The sequence below is a fragment of the Camarhynchus parvulus genome, chromosome 7 (assembly GCF_901933205.1).
Source record: "Camarhynchus parvulus chromosome 7, STF_HiC, whole genome shotgun sequence".
NCBI lineage: Eukaryota > Metazoa > Chordata > Aves > Passeriformes > Thraupidae > Camarhynchus > Camarhynchus parvulus.
In genome coordinates, this window is record NC_044577.1 from 9,953,065 (window position 1) to 9,969,525 (window position 16,461).

The 16,461-nt window shown below is 40.9% G+C and overlaps 1 protein-coding gene across 6 annotated transcripts in view; it reads right to left on the minus strand.

The window, feature by feature from the left end:
- The window catches only part of ANKRD44 (ankyrin repeat domain 44), a 131,703-nt gene that overhangs the window by 19,044 nt on the left and 96,198 nt on the right, over positions 1 to 16,461 (minus strand). For 3 of the 6 annotated variants that reach the window (XM_030952763.1, XM_030952758.1, XM_030952760.1), the window contains exons 14-18: positions 15,910 to 16,050; positions 13,730 to 13,813; positions 12,629 to 12,740; positions 1,624 to 1,695; positions 19 to 220 (exon numbers count right to left, since the gene is read on the minus strand). In XM_030952763.1, the coding sequence (XP_030808623.1) occupies positions 19 to 220; positions 1,624 to 1,695; positions 12,629 to 12,740; positions 13,730 to 13,813; positions 15,910 to 16,050 (611 nt within the window). The remainder of the gene's footprint in view (positions 1 to 18; positions 221 to 1,623; positions 1,696 to 12,628; positions 12,741 to 13,729; positions 13,814 to 15,909; positions 16,051 to 16,461) is intronic. The other 3 variants (XM_030952759.1, XM_030952764.1, XM_030952761.1) reach the window with 2 other exon arrangements.

Sequence of the window (16,461 nt, forward strand, 5' to 3'; positions counted from 1 at the left end):
GCATAAGATCACACTCACCTGAGGCATGGAGCGGGGTTCTTTTGGTGACATTGTCCTTTACAGTGACAGAAGCACCCTGGCTGATGAGAGCTTCCACACACTCTGCATGTCCTCTGAATGCAGCCAAGTCCAGAGCAGTGCGTCCCTTGTCATCCTTGATATCCAGATCCACCAGAGATTGCAGAAGCACCTCCAGAGCTTGATGATGACCATTATAGGCCTAGAATTATGAAATGTGTCATGTAAAGAACACAACTCCCGTCTTTCAAAAACCTTTTCCATAAACTGTGAATAAAATCCATCCCTTTCAATGTCTCCTAAACACAACAGAAATCTGTTCTATTGATTCCTTATGACTCTCTCTTCAGCCTGAAAGGATTTTTCCAAATTATACTGTACCCAAGAAATTTAAAAATCCCTAGAGGTTAGGAAAAGAAATTATGATTCTTGATTTGCTCTAACCTTCTAGTACAACCCAAAGTGAGGAAATTTCAGGCAATAATTTGCCAAGCCAGCACAGGTCAATCAGCAATTCATTTTTCACATGCTACAGTATCTGACAGGGAAACATTTGCTTCAAAAACCAAATTCACTAGAGAGCTCCATGGATTATTACCTGACTGGTGCTGAATTCAACACATGTGCTGGTCTCCAACTAAACAAAGGCAATTCTCAAACCAGATTTTTGTGCAAATATAAATACAAACTTGACCTGCTGTTTACAGCTAATGCTTCATGGAGAATTCCTGCCAGCAGGATCATTTGGTAAAACAACTACAGTGGACAAGCAGATGCACTTCCAGACATACAGCCACCCTGGGGCCAACAGCACAAACAGGGGTGGCATTGCAAAACCCAGTGGACAGTGCCAGAAATTGGAAATGTTTTGTTCAGCTTTGTAGGGCCTGCCCTCCTCTCCTCACTGTCATACTCAGAGCATCCTTTTTATTTACACCCAGTTGTATAGTTAGTGTTATCAGAGTTGAAGCTGTGACCATTCAAAATGTGATGGGGCACAGCCCTGAAAAAATCTGCTCTAGCTGATTCTACTTTTACCCCAGAGGTCCATGTCAACCACACCAACCCCAGCTATTCTGTGACTGTGCACAAGGAAACTGGGAAGAGGAATCATGAATCTTGAGCTCTTGGGACAGAGGAACAGTTGTTATCTCTGAGGCCACCTCTGCTGGATCCTGTGTATATGCCAGTCTCTGTAGCATTCTCACAGGCACTGCTGGGCTCTCCCACACCCTGCTGTGTACCAAACAGTTTTTTTGCACTGCACCTCTCCACCAGAACATCAGAGAATCTCATTCCATGAGCAAAGCCTAAGCTCAACCTTTGGCCACGTATTTATAACCTAGTTCTAAATACAAGTGTGAATTTCCATTTAATTTCACTTCAGTGTCTGTGTCATCTTCCTACCCAAGTGTTAGAGTCAGGAAGAGCCAAGAGATTCAACTGCCTAAAACGTAATTAACAATTCCAGCCCAGAACCTGGCTTTGTTACATCCCTTCCCACCTTTTTCAAAACAAGTCCACAGTTAAACTTGCTTCAAAGACAGAGATTAAGGAACCATTCTAGGAGATACTGATCAAATGCTTTACACATCTCATACTTACAGCTAAATGCAAAGGACTTTTTGTAGCTGCAGAATCAGATTCCTCAAATATATTGTTGGTTTTTTCTAGAAGCTGGGAAGAAAAAAATAAAGTCTTAAAACATGAGACAGGATAAATTTTCATGGACTATAAATCTATAAATCAGCAAAGATGTATTTTGGCCACAGTAATTATTGAAGGATTGCAAAGTATTTTCAAGCTTTTCTGCACAGGGTAAAGCAATAAAACCAGTTTAAAAGCTTGTCATGAACATCCTTACCCTGATTAATTAGTTTCCATGAAATCCTGGGGCCTGCTTGGGTGAGAAAGGAGCCCTTAAAACAATGGATTTGTGGAATAGAGCCCTCAGTAAATTTACATTGGAGAAAGCTCAGTTTCATGATTATACAGCATGTGCAAGCCATGTCTGATACAGTGTTTTGGGTAATTCTGACACGTAATTAGCACTGGGAATAATTATAACTGAGCTGTGAATCACTGATAAATTATAAAATTGACTGAAAGAACAATCTGCTCCTGCAATGACAGCCTTCCAAAATGCAACATGTCCCTGAACTCTTAAATGCATCCAGTGATATCTAGTAACGAATTTGTATAATCCTCTTCATGTTACAGCTTAAAACCAAGGACATTTCCATCCGTCTAGAAGGAGGGGCTATGGAAAAGCACCACTCCACAACAGGACATGAACCCTGACAACTTATCCAGCTGAGGCTGCAAAGAAAATCATACACAGTGTCGAGAATGCTACTGACAATTCAACATTTTTGTGGAGTGGTACTGCTCATGTGCTTGGCCTTTTGTTTAATAATTACTCAGAGTTAGTCTCCAAAAGCCTTGGGACTGGAAATTAGCATTTTACAGAAAATCACCAATGGGAGACTGTATAAAAGACATAAAAGCATGACAGTCAACTAAAACTGACTTGTAATGTTTCTAAGGCTGCAAGTACATTTTTCAGTCTTTTTCAAGGTTTTTCACTTGGTTGGTTGGTTGGTTTAGTTTCTGGGGTTCTTTAAAGACACTAAGGAATTAATCAAAAGACTGAAAAGTAAGAAAGTATGTAAGCTTTTGTGACAATCTAGACAATTTTAGGCTATGACAACATGGAAAATTCTCCAAAGAGACCATGAAAGGCTACAAGGGGCTTGCCTGTGCTGCAAGATGATGGTGTATTCCTAAACACTGATGTAGGCCTGAACTTCCGGTGTAACAATTTAGTCTGCAATACAAATTAGCCTTAATAATGCATAAGGTGCTACAAATCTCTTATCCTGAATCCTATGGAAAAGCTAGAAAATTAGGCAGCAATTTAATTTACTTGTATATTTTGTGCCAAGCAATATGTCAAGACTATGTGCTGATAAAAATCATAAGCAAGTAGGTGTGTGTATTAGCAGGTAATGCAAATTTTAACACTTCCCTGCAGCTAAGAGGAAGAAAAAAAAAATCAAGCCTCCCACCAGTTTCTTGGTAGGTTTGGGGCAGAGTTAAGAAACTCATTTGGTGTTGCGATGTGGAACCACCTCCAGTTAAAACACTGCTCTTCTCTTATATAAGAGAGCTGTGAACAGGATGAAGCAGTAGCCAGCTATGAATACACAAATGCATCTGATTTTCTCCAGTGAGTAAACAAGCTAAAAAATCCCCCTAAACCAACCCAAGCACAAAACCTGTTCCCCTGCCTACCTGATACCGGCCTTTAGTCTGTGTCCATGAGGTCAGCACAGCAGACTAATTTAATCATTTTTAATTACATTTATCATCACCATGTTGAAATTCCAGGATCAAAATCATAGCAAGTAAATACTTCCCTTCACTTGTCAGAAGGCTCCAAAAGTCTCCAGGAACAAGGCAGATAATTGCCTTTCAAATAGATGAAGAAAACCACACAGAAAATTGACAAAATTAAGGCTCTAAAGGCACAAATTGTGGGATTGGAGAGCCCCTCACAAAAGGCATCTCCATGGCTTAGTCAAAGCAGCTTAGGCTGGTGCAGACCAGGCTTAATGAGCTTATTAGTCATAAGGCTGAATATCTCCATCAGAAAGTCAAGCGCAAACACGAATTTGATGGCAAACCTGGAAGCTCTCAGAAACAGAGCCATACACTGCAAGAGGAGAAATTATAAAGGAGAACAAGAAGAGAAGAGAAAAGACACAGCACTAATAATTTTTTGGCATTCCTTGTCAAGCATCGTTTCTTAACAATTAAGTCACTTGAATGATAGACATAATGTACAAAGAGATAAAAAACACCAAGTCCAAGTCACCAAGAAATCCTCCGGTTTTACCAGTGTTTCTATGGTTCTATGGAAGCTTTTATACTAAATTACACATATTTGCTATAATAACCCATAGAACAGTGTGTCCTTGGGGGACTCTAGCTCCATTATACTTGGAAGAAGCTATCCATATTGCATCTGTTTTTATAAAGGTAAATTTATCATTCAGAGTCATTTGTCCTGGCAGCCATGGAAGCTTAAATCCCACAGAGCTCACAGAGCAGTCCCAGCGTGTCTGCTGTGCTGCAATCCATCCCTGCCTGTGGAGCTGCACTTCACCAAAGACAGACAAATAAACATGAATTACCAACAGTTTATGGTTACTGGTGGCTGACTGGACAATGCCCCAGCATATTCCATTTCTATTTTTTTGAGATTTAAAAGTTTACTGTATAGCAGATTGCATTTCTCTGTACTGACTGCCACAGATTTCAGGTGGATGTCAGAACTGTGCAAAGACCCTGCATGAGAGGGGCACTCTTCTCTGTGGACAGGTCAGAACCTTTCTAAAGGCAAGGGCATCCTTCTTCTCTTTCTGCCTCTTGGGAATTCCCAGCATGACCCTTTCACTTCCTGTGACAGCATCATTTAATACTGCAAGTAATTTTGTCAAGTCTTCTTCAGACTCAGGAACAGGAACATGAATGCTTTGGGAGATGCAGACTAAGATAAAACATCCATTATTCAGTTCTAGTCTTACAAACTAACAGCACTATGAGGTTGCTATTATAAACTCTCCTCTCTTCCCCAGTTCAGCATGAAGATGATTAACTTCTACAGTTCACACCATTTCATTTGTGCAGTAAGGGTATTTACAGGCATAAGAGGATTTACTGCCTGATTTTATTCTGTGGTCATAATAAATGACTCTATAGCAGGATACAGTGTGGGATTCCCCCTTCATTTTTGGGGCATTCACATATGCCAGTTAATGAGTCAGGATATTTCCTATGATTGTCCTCATAATATATGCTAAAATTCAGCTCTGGTATTTAAAAAAAAAAAAAGCAGCTTCATGGAGCATGTCAGTTATTTAAAATTACCATTAAGCAGAAAAAGTGACAATACTTTCATCATGCATAAAAGGTTTAAGCTGCACTTTTCAAAGCAAGAGTCAAAAGAAACTCCAAGCCATAGACAATGAAACAATGGGAACTATGGAACTATCTCAGGCCTTCCAAGAGAACAGGATGTGTGAATCTGTCCAAGCCATCATGCACAGGCACCTCCGGGCACAGCCACTGCAGTGCACGCCCAATAGTTATGTCCCAGGTTTGTGCTGACTGGCACTGAAGTTAAAGGGACTTATCTTTGAGAGTTTTACTGTTTTATTAAGGCAGCTCTGACATTCCAACACACACCCTGGCAGTACTGCTGGTGAACCCCTGCAGTTTGGTGCCATTCATGATGCACCAAATTGCAAAATGGCAAAGCATTAGATTGGCTGTGGGTATTCTAAAAATGGCCTTTACTCTGAAAAGTAATTCATCTAACAGTGTTCAGAAATATCCACACATGTGAAGGGCTGATCAAAAGGCAATAAAGACAAAAGAAATGGTTGGACACTGCTCTTCTGCAACAATTCTGCAGCGATGCTGCTGATCACTCACAAGGTCATTCAGAAGTGGCAACTGGTCACGATTTTTAATGTCACTTTCAGAACTGAATACAAATATATGAGCTAGGTGTCACTTTGCATCTCATATTTCCTGATAAATTGCAACAGATAATTGTCTCTGCTCTGGGAAAACATGCCACCAGCAGCTTCTTTTAAATAAAGGCTTTTCCAGCAAGTAGCCAGGACAAGATTGAAAACCCTCACCAGTTGTTTCTGATGATATAGAAAAGAGCAGTAAAATGAACCTCTTCACTACTTTAATCAGGGAAGTACATTTTAAAAATCTCAGAATTACTTCTAATTGATGAAAAATTCAAAGGTCAAGTGGCACAAATATATCCTCAGGGGAACAAGCAATCCTGTAAGCTCTCTCCCTATTCATAAATACACATGATCAAATTATTTTAATTTGATCAGGTTAAAACCAATATGCCTCTTAACCTAGTGCTGATGCTTTCCTAAGATCAGACTTTAAAAATCCAATTCATCAGTACTGACATCAATTTCACTCACATGCACAGATATGGGTGAAGTCAAATTAACTTAAGCAAGAAGTATTTTCACAAGAGCTCAGGCTGAGCCTGAAGAGATGTGTGAGTAGCTCTGTGCAATTCCTCCAGTACAAAGTTTAAGTATCCAATACCCAGCAGAACAGTCACCACCATGCAAACAGGACACTTACCTGGCATGTAAGAGAACACTGTTCAGGTCTTTAAACATATCTAAATCTGAAACTCGAGCAGGCCTCCAGGCCCTGGGCTGTTCTCAGCTGGGGCTCTGATCTTCTCTTGGAGCTCTTCCACTCCATACAAAATCATTTCATGTTAAGCCATAGGAGTGCCATACTCAGGGGCTCATAGGCACAGGTGATTGTCACCCAGTGAGTATTTAAACAATGCAGAACAGCTCCAAATGAGAGTGAGAGATCACCCCCAGCACCAGCCTGCATAATATGTTGGTTACTCCTTGGGATGTAGAAGTCCAATTCCTTTGTCAGTCAGAGCAGAGATCTGAACCTGGGACTTTCACACTCAAATCACATATATCATGTTTCTTTCAGGTCAGAAATTCTACCTCAGAGGTTCTGTAAAACCTCACACTTTCCTTTAAGGACTCTCTTTTGCAAAATCATACAGGTGTGCAAAAGGCTTATATTTAGAGAAATTATTAGAAGTTTCCTCTTTAGATAGAAAACTTGAGGACTGGTGAAACACAGTGACAGTCAATTTTTAAAATGTGCATTTCAACGTTATTTTTGCTACTCTCCTCTCATTTGAGCCTCTACTCTGAAACACACACAAGTACTTTTTAAATTCAAGCTCGCTTGAAGCCACGTAATTTACATTTCTTCTCCAAAACACTTTAAAATTGGCCACAAACTTCCAGAAAACAGCCAAGTGTGGTTCCATTTCACATTGCCAAATGCAAGGTTACTTCAACATCCAGGGAAGTGTCATGCCAGCCAGGTACGTGCACTGGACTCACAGCTCCTGAGACTGACTGAGGAGAAGCAACAGCCTTGAGCAAAGCTGGAGCCTGCAAGCAGCAGGAAGAAGGAATTCCAATGGAAGCAGAAGCAGCACACATGCAATTGCTTCAAGGACATGGCATGCTGGTTAAGAGTTGTGATTCTTCTTCCTCAGGCTTCACCAGAGTGAATACAAGGATTTGCAAAATACTAAGAAGTTGAAATAAAAATACACAACATGCAATCGCTTTTCATTTACTCACTATATCCAAGGGAGTTTTGCTTCCAATCTAATTAAAAATGTCAATTAGAATTAGAATAATTAAAGATAGAAACACTCAAGTGTAATGGTAATCTGAAAATGTCTCTTGGTTTATTTTTCCTGTACAATAACTGCATTGCAAGCAGTGCCTGAACAGAACCATGGACCTGAGCCTGTGTGCCCCATCCCTTCACTGCCCACACCCAGCAGAAATGCTCCTGGAGCAATGACACCACAGCCACTGTGGATAGATATCAGTTACATTACTTCATAAGAGAGGAAGGAAGAGGGGAGAATAATGGCAATGTTTAAGACCAATCTCCTCAATTGTCAAAACACAGATCAACAGATACATAATACACACACACACAGAGCGGGAGGCTTTGCTTAATGAAGTGAGATTGCTTTGTAAACCTACAAATACCAATAAACCAGTGACAGTTTCTGTTTGAAAGTCTGCTCATGCAGGCAAACATCTTGCCTTGGATAAATAAACCTGACTGCACCCCTAAAATCCCAGTGACCACAGCTCTTTCTGAGAGCCTAATACTCTAATGCAATGCAATATGCCTTGATCAAATGTCCTTTTCTTTGGATTCAGTAGATTTGAGGGAGCCAGATATTCTTCACACGTAACACTTAAACACCACACACAGAGATACACAGAAAGGTATTCCAGGCAATGGCAGAAGTCCATGATCTCTTTCCTAACTGAAGGAAAAATGTCTCCTGAAGTTCTGCAGTGGCCTTGCTGTTCTCTGTCAAAAGAGTGTCTTGCTTCTCCATCCCAGGAAAATAAAAACACAGACTAAAAAAGACAAGATGTGTCAGAGAGACAGAAAATAAACCCCAGAGATGCTAAGCAATACTCTATCCTACAAGGCAAAGTGCAGCAGGGTGCCAGGGCAAACAGTAAATTCCTGCCCTTGTTGATTTCCTAAGCAGCATTAGCTTTTTAGAAAACATTTTTAGAATCCAAATTATCTGCTTTCCAAAACATAAAATCTAAGACAAATCACACTTCTATAAACTAACTTATATCAGTGTATCTAGCCTATATGGGCTCCTATTGATTATTTAAACAGTGGGTACATATTGCACAAATGCTGACATCAAAACTCAACCAATAAAATCAGCCTACCATGATTTGGGGGATGCTACAACTGACAGACAAATTAGGGGTATTAAAATTATTTTTGAGCATTAAGTTCCTAAGTTGTTCTCCTTTTTAGAACAACTTAAGTTAATGACTTTGTGCTTCTCTGCTCCACATAGAAAAGCTCTCTCATAGACACAAGTACAAAGTAATTATCACACAAAACACTGCTGCCCCTGGCTTCAGACACACGCTCCCTTTAAGAAAGAGGGTGTTGGTTGTGGAGACAGACAGGCAACTATGGAGGAGAAAACCCAGGTTGTTTCCCCTGAATAAAGAGATCTGGGTCAGAAGGAGACCCAGGGGCAGCCACTGGACGAGCATTGGAGCCAGATCCCGATGTGGAAAAAGCTTTTTACCACCTATCCCAGCCCTGCTGTGATTCACTCATCAGGAATTACCAGTGTCCTGCTCTCAGATGGATGAATGAACACATTCGTGTTGGTAGGAGACAGGTAATTAGCAGCAGCCACACTGGAGATTTATGGAGTCAGTGATTTCAATTTCTCCACAGGTTAAGGAAGCAAGTGTTTGAAGGCATGGCTTATCTGCCTTGCAGTGCAGAGCTGCTCTGATAAAGGTGCTCCCCAGCCTCTCCATTCCCAGTGTGCCTTTGTGCTGGCCACACACCTCCCTCAGCCCCTGCTCCCCAACACACACAGAGGGATTTGCCTTTTCTTCTGGGCATGGCTTTTGGTTAAACCATGCTCTCCTCCCATCCTCAAACAATTTAGCCCCTGTGACAATTCAATTTCTGTTAGTCAAAGAGGGAATTACATTTGCTGATGGACTAAAGAGAAGAGCAGATTAAAAGAAAAAGTATCCATTGTTTCTTACAATCAGAGAAGAGAGATTTCACTGGCATTTCATTCTGTTTGGCCTAGCATTGCACAGAAACCTGGTTTTATAAGCACAAAGTGCTTGACTGTCTCTTCAGGTAGAATTCTAATGTGAAATTACAATTTAAATTCCACTCTTTTCACACCAGTAAAGCTCTTGTGATAAGAGATCATTTCAATGTAAAAAAAATTCACGACATTTTTCTTTCTTTAAAAGGAGTTTGGTGATGTGATCAGCTCTGAAACACCAGGAAGCAGTGATGACTGGTGTCACTGACTACCAACAGCAAAGTCAGCCCCAGCCTAAACAAACCTGAGGTTACTTCTAGAAGCAGGAAGGCATGTGGGAGTTTCAGTGGCTTGCAAGCACACATGCCCACCATTCAAGCCTTTATGAATGGCTCCCTACAGATGGAGAGACAGCTGAGGAATCACCTTCCACTCTTCTCTTTTTAGCAATATCACATCATTCATTGCAGGGCAACTACCCCACTAATATTCCAGACAACCTAAAGGTCCTCCAGGAAAAAGCTTCTCTTGTTGAGCTCTGTAGTTGAACGCACAAAACATAAATTTGGTTTGGGTCAAAGATATGACCTTTTCACTCTTAATCTTTATTTCTCCCAATACCTTCCCCCACAAAGAAATGTAGCTAAGTTGCAGCCAAGGTATTGGACTCAAGGGAAACACAAAAGTCAAAGAATGAAAATATGTTTCCAGAGATAAACCAGCCCTTCCCTAACTGCATTCAAATGTGTAAATATTTTATAATGCTGAGAAACTGTGGTGCTTAAAGCACAGACCAAAGTGCCCAGTGAAGGAAACTCCACTGGATACTACATCTTTTTCTTTGGGCTTACTTTTAAAAGTGAACATTTATTTAAAAATAAGCTCTTTTAGATACCTGCTAAAAAAACTAGGGGGGAGGGGGCAGGTGGGGAAGGCAAATAAAAAATAATCTTACAAGGTCTTTTATAAACTTGACACATTCTGGAACACCAAAATAATTCCCCAACATTTTGCTGAAGTGAGGTATTGTGTATGTAGAGAAATACCAGTAATCATTATCCATAGAAAAACAGGATTATTGTTGCACCCACCTTAACTTAGTTTTGACCACAATTAAAGCTCGGTATTTCATATGAACTCTTTCCTCTAACAGGTTTTAGGCCCATAAAGAACTGTCTTGTTCTAGGCAAGATAATTCCTAGATATTTTCATTTATCAGCTATCAATAATAAACAAAAACATTTACCCAGGGGATAAAATAGTAAAATAACAACTAATATGGCACTGAAAAATAATGGTTTCTTTACATAATCCCACCTGACTTTGCTTTCAGTCCTTTTGCCATCCTGAATCCCAGCATTGCAAAGAAATCAGTGTAATGGTGGTGCCTGTATCAACTAGTTAAGAGTTTTCAAATGTAAAGCTGTTAAACTCAGGACTTGGTAACTCATGACAAAAAAACTGAGTCAGCTTCTTCTGCCAGTGGGTGCAAAGATGATAGATCCTGGTCCTGCTCTTGGATGAGCACAAATGCTTTCTGACACATTTACCCTTTGTATTCCAGACAGAAAATGTCATGCTTGTTACCCTCCAAACACCAATGGAAAAATCCTGGTTCCCCAAAAGTTTCAAGCTGGCACCCTGGCACACAACACTGGTCCTGTGCATGCAGAGGACTAAATTCATGGCAGTTGTTTTTCACCACTGTACACACAACACCTGTGTGTCTCTAACTCTGTAAATGATGCTTGATCTTGGGTTTCCATACTGCAGCTTTAGTCACAAATACAGGAAGACTGGCAGGGAAGAACATGGAGTTTTTCTGCCTGAATATAGAACATTTGCTGCACAGCTGTCTCTGGCCCACCAGATTGAAAGAAAACCCAACACCTCTGACATGCACTGCATTCCCAGCTCTTCCTTTTGTCTGCCCAGCCTAAGCAATGCCAGGATTTGACAGCAGATCATTGCTGCAACTGAGATGCGTAGAAAACGTGCCCAGCCACAAGTACAAGAGAAGAGAGGGGGCCTTGCTCCGTTCCCAATCTGTGCCTCACAGCACACAGGGACTGACAGGGAGGCTGAAAGAGAATTCCCAGTGAAGATGCTGCCCCTCCACCCCCACAGGCAGAGTCACAGAGATCCGTGCCAGGAGAAGGCAAGGCCAAACTCTGCCACAGGCAACAAGGAGCAGTGCTATTTAAAGTGTCCTAAATATACATGCTTGCAGGTGGGAGCTAAAAAGGCTCAACACCCCTCCTGAAATTCTGCCCCAGGCCTGCCCTGGCAGAGCTACTGCCCCAGGTTTCCAGGCTGCTGGAACCAGCTGCAGGCCAGCTGCAGCATTTTCCTGTTGTGGCACGTGTGGTGTGAAAGCAGCATGTGCTCTGCAGAGCTCCTTCTCAAAAACCAAATACTTGGCTCTTCAACACAGAAAGAAAGAACTAAACAACACATAACACTAAACAACACACAGTGCTCTCACTAAAGCATGAATAGCTATACAATTTTCCAATTGGAACTTAGTTTTTGGAAGCAATTAAAGTCAATTTATATGTAAAATATACTACCCATTATATAGCATATATAATGTATATAGTAATAATACATGTAATATATATTATATATATAATTTTGGATCATCCTGTATACCAAGCAGTTAACTCTCACCTTTATGAAACTTTAACAAGTCAGATACATCTACAAATCCATTCTCTACATCTCCCAAATCCAATGTTTGGCGAAAAACTGTTAGCATCTTAGAACATGCAATTACTAATCACTCAGACCCAGAATATTAAAAAAGGAGTAACAAAACAAAACAAAAAAAAAAAAAAAAAAAAAAAAAAAAAAAAAAACAAAAAAAAAACACCAAAATTCTCAGCTGCTTTGCATATAAGGTTGATCTTGATTATGGTAACTTTATCAATGTTGCCATTATTTTGCCAGAGACACAAAAGAAACTGCAGGTATGAAGCAGAAGTTATTTACTCCCTCAGTATGCAGGTCAGATAAAGGGCCAGGTGGATCAGGCACATTCACTGTCTTTTATCAGGAACTGTCCCTTACTCCTGGCACTTAGGCATACATTGGGAATATTTTGATCATGCTTAAAATTAATTTGTGCATACATAAACTCCACTTGAAGACAACCCTTAAGCACCGGGTTGTTGAATAAGGACTTGATTATCAAGATATTTTTAAGATACATCTGGGTGCAAATATTTGAGTTTACTGCCCCATATTGCAGGTTTCCACAGATTTCTTACTATCCAAAGAGCTCCAATAGTGGCCATGAGGGGAGTTCCCCATCCTGGCACATCCACATTCCCTATGAGCAGACAGGGAAGCCCCAAGGCAAGCACTCACCAGCTCCAGGCACTGCCGGTGCCCGTAGGCAGCCGCGTAATGCACGGTGTTGTAGCCCTCCTTGTCCTGGATGGAGGGGTTGGCATCGTTCTGGAGAAGGAACTCGAGACACCTGTGGACAATTCACTGGGGTAAATGTGGGCTCACAAGATTCAACAGGCTCATCCCTGGCTGCAGCTGGCAGTGACACTGGAAACTGGCAGTGAATCCTGTACTTCGAGCAGTAAATCACTTCTCACCAACAGCTCCTCACATTCACCATGTTTTTAAACAGAAAATCCCCACTTGTCTTTGAAGATCAACTTCATGGAAAAGATCTTCAACCTAACTCTTGTGGCTACTCTAGTTTACAAAATTGATTTTCTGTTACAAAACCTGAAAGCTTCTGTGCACATTATATAAACAGCCTAGAACTGCTACTCCTCACATAAAAACTCACATATCAAACCACCAGCCTCCAAGCATGCATTAGGGCAGGCTGGAGAAAAAAGATTTAACTAACTTATATGAATATATTCTCTTCATTGGCTTTTTTTTAAATCATGTTTTTCAAAAGATCCCTTTTGCTTTTTCTAGCTCTTGCCACTTTCTCGTATACCATCAAGATACTGTCATTTTGTTATTAGTACTTCCTTGCCTAGCCTGTAATCTAGAGTGAATGTAAGGCCATTATATAATAAAGGGAATTTAAAAAGAAACAAAAAACATTAAGCAGAAAATGTTAATCCAAGTGAATGCATTGAGAAAGCCATTGGCTACTTCCTTTTGCAACATACAGACTATGCTGTGCATGACACTAAAGACACTGCGTGACACTAAAGACACTGCGTGACACTAAAGCACATGATATTAAAGAATTATACAATTACTGAAGCTGTACATCTTCCATTAAAAACAGCAACAAGCACAGAAACAGAAATATCAGGGCATATGTGCACAGAGAAAAGAGTGGAGCTTTTTCCTTTAGGTTAGCCCTCATTAAAGCCAAGCATTGTTTTTAGCAGAGCAAAGACCAAGCAAGAGCAGAGTGTAAGGCTGCAAGCCAAAGCCGTGGCATTCTCCAGGAATGAAGTCTAACTGCATTTGTGACACCAAACTTACAATGCAGCTTCTTTTTCCTTCATCTCAGTGGCTCTTTCAAGTTCTTCAGCATTTTCATGGGAGTTACCTAAAATATTCTTTCTTCTTAGCACAGAGGACAGAAAAATGCAACTTATTCTCAAAATACCACACCAGTGATTTTGATGCAGTCTGCTACCCACCCCCAACCTCCTCTTCAAGGACTGACTTCCTCCAGCCAGCAATGAGGATTATACAAGTTAACTGAGTGCACTGCATGGGTCTGCAGGTAGTAGGTTTTCAAAGCTGGGGAGACAACCATAGTGTGGCAGTTTATTGTCCCACAGGTCAATGCCAGAAGAAAAAAAAAATTAATTCTGGTTTCTATCAGGTACAGTTTGACCAACATTTTCTACAATCCTTCTGTTTCAACCATAGCAATGTTGTGCACTTTCTTCCTTTCCAGAGAGTAACTCAGGATTACTACACCTTGCTTCCTCCTGCAGTAAGCTGCTGGTTCTTCTCTAACATTTAGGATTTAGAGCAACTTTAATCACTGATACTAAACCACTCTGTCTCGAGTCTGCATTAGCTGACTTACCTCACTTTCTGTCAAATATCTTGGCAACACTGTGTGATCTCAATCAGGTTCTTCTCCCTGCTCATTAACTACCCACATCCAGAGTTAATGATGAATATTCTTTGGAATGAGATCGCCTGACCTTGCAAGTTTTTTGACATTCAGCAGGAAAAAAAAAAGATTTGCTGACCTATAAAATCATGGTCTGCAAATAGCATTTGATCTATGTAATAAGGCTTCTTCCAGAACATCTCAAACTGAAAAATTTAACGAGAAGACAGCATCACCACATCAGAATCAATTTAGATTTGGATTGTGAGGACAAATAAAAGCCACATACTTCTTCCAAAGTTCAGAATGTGACTAAAATAAGCTTTTTTTTTTTTTTTTTTAATGAGGGATAAAAGTAGAAACATCCTGAAGTTAACCAAGAGCTTGTTTAAATGCAGGAACCTCACCTACCAAGAACCAAAAGCTGAAAAACACACACTGAATCATCATTCTCAACCCCTCCAAGTAACACCTCACCCTGGTAAGACAGAATTAGAAACAGGCAGTGGTGAAAGCCTCCCTACAAGCTTACGCTGGTTTTCATGCCAAGCACAGACCTCTGATGACTCTGCCTCCTTCTCCCCAGCACTGTTCAGGTTTGAGGGTGATGGGGAAGACATTTTTTATATCAGTATTATCACAGAAAATTATGAAGAAGCTCTCAAGGCTCATCACAGGTTCTGATGTGGCATTCAGAACTCTGCCCTAAAGTGAAACCAAACTTCCCCTGCTGTGGCACTGAGGTGGTGTTCTGCTGGGAGAGATGCAGCTGTACTTTCACCAGATCTCACTATACAAGAAAGCAAACACTAAATCTTTAATGTCCAGAGACACTGTGAGACAGAAAAACATAGGATGACCTAAAATAAATACAGGTTGCTAACAGTTTTAAGAGAGAACTAACAGGATAATTGAGTCTGGTTTATACAGTGTGTTATAAGAAGAGATTGGCAGAATGTTCAACTATCTGGAAATTAAAATTGCAGTCAGTAACCACAGCATTTCTAAGTCTTGCAGCTGTTTTCCCCTTCTCACAAGAACACCACTGCATTCTGACAAAGGCTGTTCCGCAGACATCTCTCTAAAAAGGCAACCTGTTTGGACAGGGTGAGCATTTTTATCTGCTCTGACAGTAGAGTGAGACTGATGTTTAGATCCATCCCACCTTTCCCACGAATCTGTCAAAATGCCAAATGTCTGTCATTGAAAACCTCTCCTCCTGCTGTCTCTTGCTCTATCCCTTTTGATGGACTTTCAAAGCAAATGCAGAAAATTCTCTGAGCTTAATCTTGTGAGGAAACAACAGAGAGGAAAGCAGAGGACATAACACTGTGAAAATAGTTCTGTAAGGCAGGCTGGCTGCAGAACTGTGTGCTCCTTCAGAGGTAAACCATGGAGCTGAAATGTGAAATCATCTGGGGGCTTGGCTTCCAGGCACAGCAACTCACTGTGGAGCTATGCACACATCTGAGAGAAATTCCTGTGCTAGGGGGATCATTTTTTGGCTCAAACAGCACAGCACCATGAAGAGACTAAAATGAAACTGGTTTAGTGAAACACTCAAAGCAGGAATTCCCCAGAGCTCTCTTACTTTCTGTCCATGTCCGAAGCAGCAGCGTAGTGCAAAGGGGTGCGTCCCCAGTCATCTGTTTCATTAATATTGGCTCCTGTTGTCACCAGGGTCTCAATGCAGTGGAAATGACAATTTGCAGCTGCATAGTGCAAAGGTGTCCTGGAACATAAGGGGCAATTTGTTACCTCATATTCCAACATGTACTGAGGAAGATAAAGATAAATCTTCATTGATGCGTTCCTACAGATTTCCAGCAATCAATATCAGCACTTTAATTTATGGAAATTTAACAAAATATTGCATTAATAGGAAGTTCTGGTGCTGCTACAAAGCCTAATAGGATACAGAGCATCAATCTGTGTCTTGCAAACAGCCCAAAGCCTGTGAGAGCCTCTGCTGTGGCTCTGCAGACACGCTACCTCTCCCAGCTGGGAGGCAGAGCACAGCACCGTGTCCATCACAGCATCTTGCTCAGCTGGCATAGCAACACCCATAGCAACGCTTTCTGTGGGGGGAATCCTCTAGGAAGCACATCCAATGGCAGCTGTCCAGCCATCATAACTCAGGTAC